At 36.4% G+C, this 14,549-nt stretch overlaps 2 protein-coding genes across 2 annotated transcripts in view; both read left to right on the top strand.

Moving 5' to 3' along the window:
* The first annotated feature begins 2,317 nt into the window (after window positions 1-2,317).
* On the top strand, window positions 2,318-8,805 carry LOC121647771 (high-affinity choline transporter 1-like). Its single transcript, XM_041997449.1, has 8 exons — window positions 2,318-2,501; window positions 2,607-2,720; window positions 3,899-4,054; window positions 5,146-5,294; window positions 5,405-5,554; window positions 7,528-7,681; window positions 7,891-8,108; window positions 8,197-8,805. The coding sequence occupies exons 1-8, from the start codon at window positions 2,318-2,320 to the stop codon at window positions 8,707-8,709; spliced, it is 1,638 nt and encodes a 545-aa protein (XP_041853383.1). The 3' UTR covers window positions 8,710-8,805.
* A 3,536-nt stretch (window positions 8,806-12,341) lies between these two features.
* igf1ra (insulin-like growth factor 1a receptor) overlaps window positions 12,342-14,549 on the top strand; it is a 77,467-nt gene continuing 75,259 nt past the window's right edge. Inside the window, exon 1 of the mRNA XM_041997752.1 lies at window positions 12,342-13,287. Coding sequence (XP_041853686.1) covers window positions 13,182-13,287 — 106 coding nt within the window. The 5' untranslated portion in view covers window positions 12,342-13,181. The remainder of the gene's footprint in view (window positions 13,288-14,549) is intronic.

Genomic DNA, 14,549 nt, shown 5'->3' with positions numbered 1-14,549 from the left:
TTTTAGACATTTTAGTTTGTATCTGAAAGAAACAGCTTGCATCAGCAAAATGCATTGCTAAAAAAGCAAAATGTTCTTATATACTATTTATTTTGAGATAATCTTTCTTTGCTAATTTAGCATGGATCACTTATAGAGTAAATGAAAAATCATGCACTGAAGCATGAAATTACTGCACCATGTTGTAAGTTGTTGTAACGGTGGAAGGATCACAGGAAGGCTGTGTCATGTGAAGCAGGTACATTGACCACTACCATGACCTTATCTGTGTCTGGTTGAAGTCCACTGTTGAAAGGTGTGGCACAAGAAGATTGGAGGTCAGACTGACTTGTACATGTTCAGTTAGGCTTCTGTATCATTCAAGGCATGCAGCATGCCATGCAGCAGCACATCATCTGATTGGCATTATACTATGTGCATAAATACTTTGGTACATGTTTTTTTGCATCGGAAGTCTGTGGTGTTTTCTTGGTGCTGAATGTACACTTTTGACTTTGAGGCCATTACCAAAATTAAAGATAGCCCTTGCACAGCAATCGGTGATGTAACCACTACAAATAAGCCCATAGCACAATATCTGTCTTGACTTGATGTGGCATGCATTGACGCTTTAATAAATATTTTCTCTTATGAACGAAACATAATATGTGAATAGTTTTGCTCTTGTTTGTTAGCTGCTATTCAGAATCTTAGAAATAGATGTATCTGTTATTAGCTCACCACATGAGAATATTTTTTAACTGTGTCTTTTACGCTACAAAGGATTAATCCTGTTTATTATTTGTTATGTAAATCAGTGGTTTTTCAAACTTGGGGCTTTGGACCCCTATGGGGGTCATGAGATAATTTCAGGGGGTCACCAGATAATTAAAAAAATATATATAGCCTACAAAAAAAAAAAAAAAAAAAAAAAAAAAAAATACAACACTTTATCCTTTTTATTTATAAAGATTCTGACAGTTTTCCAGCCCTACATTTAGAGGATGGCTGCAAGATGACCCATTTGATACATCACACAGTTAATCACTAAGTCGTCATGGGGGGGTGCGGGTCAGCGCTCAAAAAGTTGGTTCAGCTTTCGCTACATCATCTACTGTACCTCAACAATATTTTGTGCAGCTGAGACTGCTGCTCTGAAAATCTTATTCCAAAGTGCAGAACACAAACAGAGCACAAACAGAACAAGCCGAACATACATTGATGTGTGTGGAGGGAAAACTTTGTAGACTTTGGATTGGTTAACTGTTATGAAAAAGATTATTGAAGGAGTTGTGTTGATTGAAATAGAAGATCTCTAAAACACAACATATTACCAATGGTAGCTGTTGGATAGTGGATATAACTGAACTCAGATATAAGCAGAAGCCCGTCCAGCTGCTAATCATTCTGTGCTTTAAGTTCATGGCCAATGTCAAGATGAATGGTTTGACACTGATAACCAGTAAATACATGTAAAACAATTGGTACTATAAACAAACTAAGAATCATAATAGATTATTAATCTTTCACCAGTGAAGTACACAGTTTTATTAAAGCACATTTAAAGACAGTACAAAATAAATGTCAGAACCTGGTTCACTATTAATCTGAATGCAGTAATCTATTTCTATAAACTTTCAGTGAATTTTCCTACAAATGTATATACAGTACCAGTCACTGGTACTGAGTACAAGTCTAGATAAGAAAATGAAGGATTGTTTTCTTCATCAGAGCAGTTTTCCAGCAGTGGAAAGATCAAATCCTGGTGGAAAAATACTGGATCTAAATATAATAAAAGCAGGCCGAACTCATGAGTAAACATTTAACTGAACAGTACAAACTCCTCCATGAAAACTAAAGATTCAAAGTTAAGAGGAAAATTACAAAGATCCTCAGTTTTACCCTTGCTTACACATTTCTTGCATACAATCTGACGGTGCAACTCCCCGCCTTTAGTCAGCTTTTTGCAGTGGTTGGTTTACAATACCATCAGACCAAAATCTTTCAGATGAATTTTACTTATGTGGTTTAACTAAAAGCAGGAAGGACAGGACATAGTCTGATTAGGGTTGTAAACGCAACAGTTCTCCTTCTCTGCCTTTTAAGGTTGTGAACAGCCTATCCAAGTAGATGGCTGAAAATATTTTCATCATTTTATCTATTATAGAAAAATGTGTGTCATTTGGGACTGTGTTACAGCCCTGGTTGTAAACAACCACTGCTAAACTAACGACAGCTTCTGCACATCCTCAAAACTTTTGCAGTGCTGTTTGTGTTTTGTTTGTTAAAATATCAGTGTAAATAATGGACTTTAAATTTGTTTTGGAACCAGATCATCATGGCAGTGGATGTCCCAGGACTGGTGTCTGTGATAGTTTTTTATATTTTCATTCTGGTAATTGGAGTCTGGGGCTCGAAAAAATCCAAGAAAGTGGAGAAGACATGCAGTGGCAGCAAGAGTGAAGTTTCCATCGTTGGTGGTCGCAACATCAATGTCCTGGTTGGGATTTTTACTATGACAGGTATAACCTTTGATACTATGTTTGTTATTTATGTGTGTGCTCCAAGCTGTGTTTTATGGCTCCATTCTTAAATTGTCTTTGTCTTTTTTTGTTCTTTTCTTTTAGCAACATGGGTTGGTGGAGGTTACATTATGGGAACTGCTGAAGCTGTTTATTCTCCCACTCAAGGTCTCATCTGGGCCCTGGGGCCCCCTGCCTATGTTATCAGTTTTCTTCTGGGTAAGTAGACAAGACAACTTATGCTCCAGTATAATGATGCAAAGGTTGAGGTTATGGTTTTTGGACACAGTTATTGAATTTTTAAGCTGATTTAATAACTTCTCCGACTGTTTTTCTACAAATAAATAAGATATTTATTTTTTCTATGGAGTGTGTATCATACTTTTTCATTGTATTGCCTGAGAATGGACAAAGACATAAAATGTCATTCTGAAACAATTAGAAGGAGATACATTTACATTTTAAATGATAGACTTTCAGTGCTGGTGTGTACAATGTTGCACTGAAATTAAACTGCAGAAATGTGTCTTGTTAACAAACTAAAAATACCTGAAAAAGAGTAAGGTGGTTGAGAGAAGACAAATAAAATCTGTGTGCAGTAAAGAGTTACTCATTAACAGTATTTTTATGTAGTCTAATGTTCAAAAGTACACAATGCTAACACCTCAGACTATGAGAACTTCTCACTAAAACTTTCTAAATGCCAAATCACGTGGTACACATAATAAAAACAGCCCCTTCAGCTCTAAGTTCAATATTTAATCCCATTATAAAGCAGGAATACCTGATTTTTTATATTGTGCAATCAATTTTAGCTGAAGCACTGAATGAATTGTCTGAAAATGTGGCTAAATTTATTCCTTTTGTTATCAGTGTATGTCATTAAGCTGCTGACTTGCTATAACCAGGTTATTAGACTTTTAAACTGTGAAGTTAAAGGAACAGCATTTGTCAAGTTTGCAGCAAAATTGCAAAGGAGCTAGCTGCATACACTACCAGTCAAATTCTTCTGTTAGAAGTCACTCTTCTGTTACGTCTGACAGATGAGTTTAAGCCGTTCTGTCAGGTGTCAGATTGTGCAACTGCATTTAGGCTGAAGTACAAACTTTAAAAAAATGTAGGTGAATATCTATTAAAAACAAATAGCTTGATTTTGCTTGCATCAGACACATTTTGTTCTTGGGGTTTAAGTCCTCTGCCTGTTGAAAAATTAAAATTTGAACAGATTCATTTTATGCTTTAACTAGCTAATTGTTTGGCTGCCTTTATGGATTGTGGAGGGAAAGTTTCAGATGTTTCTGAATGACTAATTGTTTCATGATGAAAAAGACAAAAGCATTTAGCATGTCATTTGCTGTTCACTTGATTGTTTTTCTTTGTCTTCTTGTTTCTTAAAGGGGGGCTGTTTTTTGCCAAACCTATGAGGTCGAAGCGCTACGTCACTATGTTGGACCCTTTTCAGCTTCGCTATGGCAACATATTCACTGCAATACTCTTGTTTCCAGCTCTGGTCAGTGACATATTATGGGTTGCCTGCATCCTTGCTGCTTTGGGTAAATAACTTTTTTGTGTCTCTAAGTCTTTATGTCATAATGTGGCATGATTCCGCCATGTTTAATTTAAGGGTTTATTCTTCTTTTTTATTGTTGTTTTTAGAATTTTAAAGTCTACCATTTTTTTTTCAATTAAAGCGATGTCAGTTCACTTTTTTTTAAAATAATATTTTCCTTTTATTTGTTTTTCAGAGGTAGAATTCTGAGAAAAGAATTGATGACACATCAGTGTGTATTGACCCTAAGTTCAACCAGAGTCTCTTGGATAATGGAAAACTAACATTATTTTGTTTCATATTATGTTTTAATCCTCAAAACGTCTTTCTCATGTCTGTACTGCGAAGTAATTTGACTGCATAACAAAGTCTTAAAGTCTGACTACAGTGGTGCAACATGTGCTTAAGTTGGACTGTGTAGCAAGTGTCTGCTATGGAGCTCTTAAACAAGCCGAAAAAAAAAGTTTGGGTCTTTCAGATGGGTCTTTAGTAATGGAGACAGAGTGACACAACAACATGAAGCGATTTGACTGATGGGGTGGCTCCAGTATCACCTTGTGGGATGTTGTTACTGTTTCACACACTTACCAGCTGTTTAAATGACTTCTTTTCACACAGAGATACCATGATTAATTGCTTAAACAATGGTTAATAAATCTAGTATCCAACTCATCTCATGAGGTCTTGTGTTACAACACAACGTGACCACATGTGGATTTGGCAAGGAACAGTACTGATGTCCCCTCATGGCCTGCCAGAGGTCTGACAATAAGTAATCAAAAATCTTTCTGCTTCAGAAAGCAGGGGTTGTGAAATAAGCAGCCATTTCTCAGAGCCACATCGGACAGTACTGGTATTAGTGGTGTCAACAAACAGAACACTTAAAATCAGCTTGATACTGTTACTTCTTATGTCTGAGGATTCTCAGCTTTGTTATGACTTTATAAATGCAATAATTACAATTTTTCTACAAAGTTCTTTGTTATGAAATTATTTTTTGAAAATCCCCATCAGTACTGTGTGTGGTAGATTTTTAAATTAGATTTCTGACTATATGATGTTATACCATCTTTGAATGTTTTCCATCATTTTCAGGAGGAACAATGAACATAATTCTTGGGCTTTCGTCTTCGCTCTCCATCATCATCTCAGCAGCTGTCTCCATCATCTACACGTTTCTTGGGGGCCTCTACTCAGTTGCATATACTGATATTATCCAGCTTTGTTTTATCTTTGTCAGCCTGGTAAGAAATAAAAGCACAAATGCAGATGCAACATTAAATGTTGAGTAACAGAATGACTGAACTGAGTTGCTTCCAACTGGCTTTTGGTATAACTGTTTTCTTTCTTTTAGTGGCTTTGCATTCCTTTTTTGGTGCTCAGTCCTGCAGTTACTGCCATCTCACAAACACCTCCCCTCAACCAATCACATGGTGGGCACACATGGTTGGGAGAGCTGAAGTTGGCAGACTCAGGAAAATGGCTTGATGAAATGCTGTTACTGGTAAGAAAAAGTTTTTAATTAATTTTGCATAACTTCTGTGTCTTGCAGTTGGACAACTCAGATTGTTTTCCAAATAAGTTAGGACTCTAAAATATACATGAAAACAAAACACAATGATTTGCAAATAGTTTACGCCCTATATGTAATTTAAAAATAGTAAAAAGACATTAAATCAAATGTTTCCTCATTTTGTGAAGAAATTAATTTTATTTTTATTTTTAAGAGGGCTTTTTGTTAATTGCTGCTTTTCATCATCTTAATTGTTTTTAACCTCAGATTAGAACAATTCATGCATTTAAAAGTTAAATACTTTCTTATCTTTGCTCAATATGACGTTTTCTGCTGCTCATTAATTCACACCCTCTGGCATTTTAAATTAGCTTTTTTTGGAATTACATAATTTTTTATTCTTTTTAGTTTCCGTTTTAAGCTTTTTTTTTTAGCATGATGTTGTCTACAGTGGTGTGAAGGTGAACACTCTTGCCTCACAGTAAGACAGTTCCCGATCCAAACCTCAGCCGTGGCCTCTCTGTGTAAAGTATGTGTGTTTTTGAACTCCCAGAGTTCAAAAACATGCATGTTAGGATAACAGGTGACACTAAATGACCCCAGAAGTGAGTGTTAGCCTGCATAGTCATTTGTCTCTGACTTGTGGTGGACTGGTGATTTTTCTCAGGTTTAAACTATGTCCTGCACAATGGCAGCTGGGATGGCAAATTTGATACTAAAACAAGTCACCACACAAATACAACATCGTAGTTCAGCTTGCCCCAGAATACCTATAATCTCAAAGTAGTCAAAAAATGACTTGCAAACTGCTTCTGTGACATAATAGTTATTAATTGATTATGTGGATTTTGATGACCAGTGCCCTGTCTGATGTATCTGCTGCTGTTTTTTTTTTTTTTCATTTAGTTGTTTTAATATTTGGATGTAGGATAACATCTAAACTGTATAGGATCCTCATAACATGCTGACTTTATACAATCAAAATTAAATATGTGGAGGTGTTGCTTTCATTTAATATTCACTGGAAAAGGTTGCTATGGGTAAAATTCAGCTTTAGGGGTCAGTCCTCTTCTTTCACACTACTTGAGTATCATAGCAGGAAACAAAATTCCTTGGGAAAAAAATTGCACCCAGAAAGAACCCATTTCTGATTATATTCTACAAAATTAAATTCTGCCTGTCTGTCTCAGTCATGTCATATTTAATTCCCATCATAGCTTACAAAATCTGTTAACTTCAAGTCACACACAGGAGCAGTTGTTACTGTTTGCATACTCAGCCGTTCATGCTGTGATAATCAATGTAGCTCCTAAATGAGTAAGAAGAGATGAAAAGCTCTAATTATAACAACACAGGGGTAACCTGAGAGGTTAATCTGTGTTTTTTTCACAGCATGAAAAAGACACAAACTATAACTATCTGATTTCTTTATGCATGCGGCTGAAACTTGCTTCCTTACATGTTTCTGCTGCTGAGTTCTTTGATCATCAGGGATTAAATCTGAGCATTAAAGTGATTGTGTCTGTCTGCTTAGAGTTTACACTCTAAGGAATTACCAAAAACAACTGAAACTCATTAAAATGTTTAATATTAATACATTTTAAACATGAAGCAAGCTTCATGATTTGGCTGCTTTGTAAGTTGCTTGGCAAACCACCACCGCAGCTCTGCCACTCTGTTGAGGGCTGTCAATGAGTCATGGCACACTTCAGCAGAGTGCATTTGCCAAACCCACTCTGTACCTTAGACCTCAGTAAAAATGCAAAAGACAAGTGTTGTAAAAATCGTTTAGCTCCTTGAAAAAAAAGGCCCTGAAACAGAACACAGGTGTAACCACCACCATATCAACTTCAGTGCTATAGCACTGCAGCAGGTTTACTCAGAATATTCCTTCTGCTAGATCCAACTCTGTTTGAGAATTGCAAAGTTACTGACTGACAAAGCATTTGTTGTGTATGTTGTAGGCTTTAGGGGGACTGTCGTATCAAGCTCTGTACCAGAGAATCCTCTCTGCGGCCTCCTCTGCTCAGGCTCAGATCACATGTTTTGCTGCTGCTGGAACAGTTTTCATTATGGGAATCCCCTCAGTTGTTATCGGAGTCGCAGCTGCCTCTGCAGGTACTCTTACTTTTCCTCTTATGGAAAGGCTAAGATATTAGCATGTTACCTGTTAACACCCATCACAGTGTTAAGAGACATGGCCTCCTTATTGCTTATTTGATCATATTTTATGTTGAGACCATCACCATAATCTTAAAAATATTTCCCAATCCCATCATTTCTTTGTCTACCTCTTCATTTTCTCCCTTCCTCTCATTTTCTTTAAGACTGGAACCAAACAGAATATGGTCTCCCCCCTCCTTTTGAACGTGGGGATGCAGGGAAGATCCTGCCACTTGCTCTGCAACACCTCACAACCACCTGGGTTTCAGTGATAGGCATTGGTTCTGTAGCTGCAGCTGTTATGTCCTCCATGGACTCTGCACTGCTGTCCTCAGCATCCTTGTTTACACAAAACATATACAAGACAACATTGAGGAAGAAGGTGTGTGTGTGTGTGTGTGTGTGTTTTGATTCAGCAAATATCATAGCAGCTCAAGTTTTATTGTTCCCTTTTCCTTTTTTTGCCACAGGCTTCTGAAAGAGAGCTGCAGTGGGTGATCCAGATTAGCGTGCTGCTTGTGGGCGTGGCAGGGACAGGCTTAGCCTTTGGCAATGACAGCGTGCTTGCTCTTTGGCTTGTAAGTGGGGACCTCATCTATTGCGTTATATTCCCTCAGCTGGTCTGTGTGTTGTACTTTCATTGTGCAAATACTTATGGCGCTGTTAGCGGCTTTGGCATTGGGTTGCTGCTCCGAGGACTGAGTGGGGAGCCTCTACTTGGACTCCCTCCCATGCTCCTGTACCCTGGTTGGAGGGAGGAAAATGGAATTATCATACAATACTTTCCTTACAGGACTTTGGCCATGCTTTTCTCCATGATAGGTATTGTCACAGTGTCCTGGCTCATAAACTTGATCTTTTGTCACAAAATAGTTCCTCAGTCTTGGGATGTGCTGGGAGTGTTTAAAGAGAAGAACGAGAATAAGGAGGAAGAAGTGCCCAGCCCTGAGGAACCGAACTGTGCCCTCAATACAAAATTTTAAGTTGAACCTCACTGCAACCCAAGAATATACCTGAACACATATCCTCTGACCAGCAGTTTGTTTTGTGATTTGAGGAGGCAGCTGCTCCACTCGAAATGAGTCACAAGCAACTTGATGATTTGAGTTTAGAGTCAGGTTTTTGCACACGTTCCAAAGCCTTTTCAACACAGATACCACTAACTTTTTATGGTGTTTTTCTTTTCTTTTCTTTTTTTTAATTTAGATCTTTTAAGCAAGTTTAGTTTAACCCGGTTAATTCAAATTGAGTGTGTAATGGTTCAATCCTTTTCATTAATTCTTTCTTTGCACTTCTGGAGCACCTTGGGATGAAACTTGCAATAACCGTGCGTTTGAGTGATACCCAGTAGATATTCTTGCTGGTTAAAGAATTTTCCACTAACTTAGTTCTGAAAAATCACCACAAAAGGACCATTGAGACTGGAAATGGTTACTTTCTGTTTTGGGTTTTTATTGCAATTGCTCATAAATATGATAGATGTCTCACATCTTTGCAGCCTATAGAGATGTTTTCTGTGTCAGCGTGAAAAGAAATTTACACAACAGTGCCTAAATGACATCCACTCTTTATTTAAATTAGTTTTTAGTGACAGTGTGTCTTTTATAACATGTGCATTTACGTCATTTTGTTTTCTCCAGAGCCATGATTAATGTAATGGTCAGGGTGCCACAAGAGCAGGACATCTGAAAAATAATAACATTTATGAGGACAAGCAATAAAAGGACAATTAAATACAGAAATGAAAGAATGTGGACTGTATCAAAGAAATAAGAGATTTACATTTGGAAATATACAGAAAAATAAAGTATTATTAGGATTTGTGTTCACACTTTGAAAAGAGAAGCAATAATGAAAATTAAAAATATGAATAAACTAATAATAGAACAAAATTATAAATATACAAAAAAAATTGATTAGTGCATTTTATATATATTTCTGAAAATATAAAGAAATTAATATGAATGAGCATGCTCACAATTATTTTTAGTTTTATATTTCCATATTTTTCTCTAATAACATTTTTACCTAATATTTGTTTTATATCTTCCTCTGTGCATTACCACTTTTTATATTCATTTATGTGCTGACTAATTTTTGCTTTTCAAATGTTCAGCCTCCTATCATCCTACACTGATCTTTTTTCTTTTTTGTTTACCTTAAAATTGCAAATTAATTAATTATTTCTCAGTTAAGTTGTAATGTGTTGATTGCGACAGCAGAGGGCGACATGTTCACACTGAAAGGACCTTTGAGGTTGATTCTAAAAAGAAATCTGTAAACCAGCAGATTTAGAGCACAAAAACAAAACAAACTAATAAACAAGATCGAAAACTAACAATAATGTTTTCATCACCCATCTATGATGGACTAGACATTTAGTCCATTTTGTCCTTGTAGTAATATTCTGTTTTGCTTTTTGCACTATCACCTCAAAATACTTATATTTCATGTGACTCAACTGCACTTACTTGCACTTATAACGTTTTTAAAAACATATGTGTAAGTTTACTTTTCTACATAAGCAGATGTTTATTTTTCCTTTACAACCCACAAATATCACATACTACAGTATCAATTTATTTGTGATGCATTACAGTAATACAAAATGAATGGTAGAAAACCTAGAATGCATTAAAAAAAATCAGAAATTCTAGTTGTTTAACTTCAGAGAAAAGTGATTTGTCCCATAGTTAATACTGCTTTGGCTTCATTTTTGAAAGTCCTCCCCAGGATAGAAGCAGCGGCGCTCTTCACACAGTTGGCTCTCTCTCCAGCTTGTGTGGGATGAATGAAAGATAAAAGCAGGACTGGCAGTCCGTTCTTGGATAAAGCTCCATGTCAGATTTTACTGTGGACCTCTGATGATGGTGTGCAGCCTTAACTACAACATATCTTCAGTGAGGGTTATAATAGTGTTGAACATTGTTCTGTTCTAGCAACAAGAAGTCCTATAATCCTTAAAATACTGTGGACCCAAAGTTTTAATCTTACATTGTGCAGTAACTTAATAATTATTTTATAGACTCATTTTAAAGCAGCTTTTGCTAAAATCACTTTATTTTTTATAGAGTAATATATATTTTTAAAACAAATGTAAACTATTCTTGTCTGAGAATTTACTTGTTTTTCTTGTATTTTTAAAAAGAAAATATTATCAACAAAAGATACCACTGATTTGTTTTAAGTAATTAAGTGATATGATCTATTTCCCCTGACATTGTGTAGAGACATTTAACAAGAAAAACTGAAATACTACACTACTTATGTGTGACATATGCTGATTAATAGTTTTCATCACTTTTTTAAACCAAATTAATTAATTAATTATCAACCTCTTCAGTTTATGAAAACCAAATATAAGATGAATATCCAACTAAACTAAACAACTAAACAAGTTTACATACACTTCATATCTTCAAAAAAATCATACTCTATATGCGATGTTCATTGAAGTATTTACTGATTCTACTGTTGCTGCCTTCTCACCTTTACCACGAACAAATGTGCCTCATGTTTCACAGGAACATCAGAAGTTTTGTTTCTTGATGATGTATTTTGTATATTTCGGTCGAAGTTAAGAATAAAAAACTTGAATGAAAAATGAGTATTGTTTTATTTGGATTATTCAGAGCTAAACACATAATTGTTTTTATTTTCTGTCACATAAAGATGAGAACAATTCATCGAACACACTGCATTTTCTCTGAATGTACTTTATATTTCATCTGAATTCAGTTGAACCCGTAATTGAATATTTATATATCAAATGAAGTTTGCAAAACATTTATGAAGAAACTGGTTAAGTGGCAAGTAAAGAACTATCATACATTGTCCAAAAATCAGAGAAAAACAGGGATCACCTTAAGATACAGCCAAAGATAATGTGCTCTGTAAGACCCAATACAGTGCGGTAATTTAAGTTACATGAATGGGTCACACAGGTGTGCCAGCTGCTTTCAGTGTCAGATGTTAAATGTTGCACATTTGGTGAGACATTCTTACTCATCTCAAGACTATGAAAAAGACAGGGGAAGGTGAGGAAAATCCTTTTTTTCTCTTTTGAATGAAGAAAAAAATAAAAACTAATAACAGCCAAATCCAGACCAAAATGAAAACTCATTCACATCTGGTTTGATGTGTGTGGAGTTGGGAAATACCTTAAATGACCTTTGCTATGGGATAAAAAATAAAAACTCATCCATTCAGGATATGCATATTGTCCAGATGATACACAAACTGACAATCCAGGTAGCCTGTAATATATATATGTGTGTGTGTTTGTGTGTTATGTCACTAAATGCACACACCCCTAGATTGGGACGTCGTGCTTTTAGAGAGTAACTGGTTTGAAATCCACTCCGGTTTTTCAGCTGTGCTCCCGGCCACCTTTTCCGTGGCACTACGTGTTTCTGTGTGAGAGACGCCGACTCTTGTTTACAACAACGATTCCACGGAGAGGCAGAAACCCACAGCCTACGTTAACCGAGGGCGAGCCGTAGGATTGCAACCTTCTGGATCACCGGAGTTTGTTGGTGTTTTTTTTTTTTTTTCTTTTAATTTATTTTTTTTACATTCCTCACCCCCTATTTTGCTGTGAGGATTAAGGCAAAAACAAAGAAAAAATAACCCTCTTTAACGGGCAACTGCGTGAACACACTCTCCCTCCCACCCCAGCCGATGTCGTCTAGCTGGAGACCCATTCTCTTGCGTGGCACAAGTCTGGTATTTTCTTTCAGCTCCCGGCTGACGGCAGAGTCCGAGCAGAGAAGCTGGAAAATTGTTTTTTAAAACGACTTCTCCTTGCGAGCTGGGACTGCTCCATAGCCTGTGCTGGCTGAATGGCATAAGAAAAGGGGTTTTCATTCATTTTCAACTCTCAGCCACCACCCCTGTGGATCTAGACGTGTTTTCTGACCCCCCACCCCTCCTCATGCAGTCATTCTCACGGGGGATTCTCGTGTATGACACTGGCGATAATTTATTGTGGTGGTAAAAGCTACTGGTATTTAAAAAAAACAAAAACAAAAAACAAACATTAAGACGAGGTTGTTTTTCTTTTTTTTTTATTAACACAACCAGGCCTGAACGCACTGGAGGCGTGCTGCTGTTTTCAAGAGATGGAGAATGAAGATGGGGATTACCATCATTTATCCAGGAAAATCACTGGCCTGTGTGCCATACCAGCAAAAGTATCCAGTGATTGGCAAAAATAGCAGATTGTTCTGTTTTTTTTTTTTTTTTTAAATAAAAGGAATTCCCTGCCCCAGTAAGTTAAAACAAACCCAGATAGAAGAGTAACCACGCATCTACAGGCTGCCAAAGAGTAGCCTTTGAGGTTACAACCATTTTTTGTTATTTTTTTAATGTACAAGCTCTCATTTGAAGAGCTGATGTGTACAACTCTGTTTTACTTCGGTTTCATACTGACATTTTTGTTATTTTTAAGAAGATAATGATCAGGAACGTGAGATTCGTAACATCGATGGGCACCCTGACCTTGTTCTGGGGTCTGATGCTCTCTTTCTCCACTATCTGCATACGGTCCACACACGGAGAGAGTAAGTATTTATTATAGCCAATGATTTCCCTAAATGCACTGCTTTAAAGAGGAGAGGCCTGAAAGTAGGATGCGCTTAACCACGCTGTTTAACCTCATGTAGGCTTACCTATAAATATGTTTGGAGATTTTAAGATGACTTGTGAGGAACAGTAACTGAATTTTGATATTTTTTAGTTATAATTGGATTGATTATTTATTGTATTTGGACGTAAAGATGTGCAACTAAGCCGACGAAGAGTGGTATAGAACGATGTATTTGCTTTAGAAGACCATGTGGTACATCAGCCGTTAGTATAGGTGCACCACAATAAACCCAAATACGCACTACGCAAAATATTTCGATCTTGGAAAGATGTCTTGTTCATTTTTAGAGGCAGGAGGAAATTTCACGTAACACCGGCATGATTTATCCTATCCCTAAAGGAATAGGATGAATCCTGAGAGTGGATCTGAAGGTTACTACGACCATGTGGCCATTTTGCATTTTTGTAGTGTGGCGTCGATGCGCACGAAAAGCCGAATTCAGACGATCCGGTGCTGTTTAACGCCGGAAAACGCACATGCTCGTTGATGTAATCGCAAAAAACAGGAACAATGTAAAAATCGTAGGGCAGCTATTCAGAAATCTGTCTGTGGAAATTATTGTGATCTTTGAAATTCCGAAACCTCTGAGTTAAGCTGATTTCCTCTTCATATTTGATGCTGATGTCTTAAAGACTGATGCTGCTCAGAAAAAAACGGATAAGAGTGTTTGAAAGATGAAGATCACTTTATCACGAACATTTTAAGAGGAAGAGGTCTGGGGTTTTTTTCCTGTCAGTTTTTCTGTTTGGGTGTTTTATACACTGTAAAATTCACACCTGCTATAATATTTTCACACATTTAGATTTATATAGCCATGCCTAATGTCCCAGGCTCTACATTTTTCTTTAGATTTGTTTTATTATTTAATAATCAGAGATGTTTCTGAAATATTGAACTAATTGTTTGTAGTTTTTTTCTCTCCTCTGATGTAATCTGATTTGAATTGCCAAAGTGGCTTTTTTTTTTGTCAATGTTGAAGAGTCCTCTCGCTGTTCACCAGTTATTACACAGTTTAACATAAGTGTGTAACTCATTGTTGTGGATTAATCAACTTTTTAGTGAAAAGTAATATTGGCAGAGAGAACATCTAACCAGTATTTTAATGAACTTTAATTCTGAGATAAATAAACAAATAAATAAACTTAATTAGTTAGTTGAACTGGTTCCCTTAAAATG

Source organism: Melanotaenia boesemani, chromosome 10 (genome assembly GCF_017639745.1).
Source record: "Melanotaenia boesemani isolate fMelBoe1 chromosome 10, fMelBoe1.pri, whole genome shotgun sequence".
Classification (NCBI taxonomy): domain Eukaryota; kingdom Metazoa; phylum Chordata; class Actinopteri; order Atheriniformes; family Melanotaeniidae; genus Melanotaenia; species Melanotaenia boesemani.
This window is presented reverse-complemented; position numbering and strand designations above follow the sequence as displayed.

Excerpts from the sequence above, each read along its gene's own strand:
- LOC121647771 (XM_041997449.1), top strand. The coding sequence starts at position 2,318 with ATGGCAGTGGATGTCCCAGGACTGGTGTCTGTGATAGTTTTTTATATT. Across the intron at positions 4,055-5,145 it reads CTGCATCCTTGCTGCTTTGG|GAGGAACAATGAACATAATT; the intron begins GTAAATAACTTT and ends CATCATTTTCAG. Across the intron at positions 5,555-7,527 it reads TTGATGAAATGCTGTTACTG|GCTTTAGGGGGACTGTCGTA; the intron begins GTAAGAAAAAGT and ends TGTATGTTGTAG.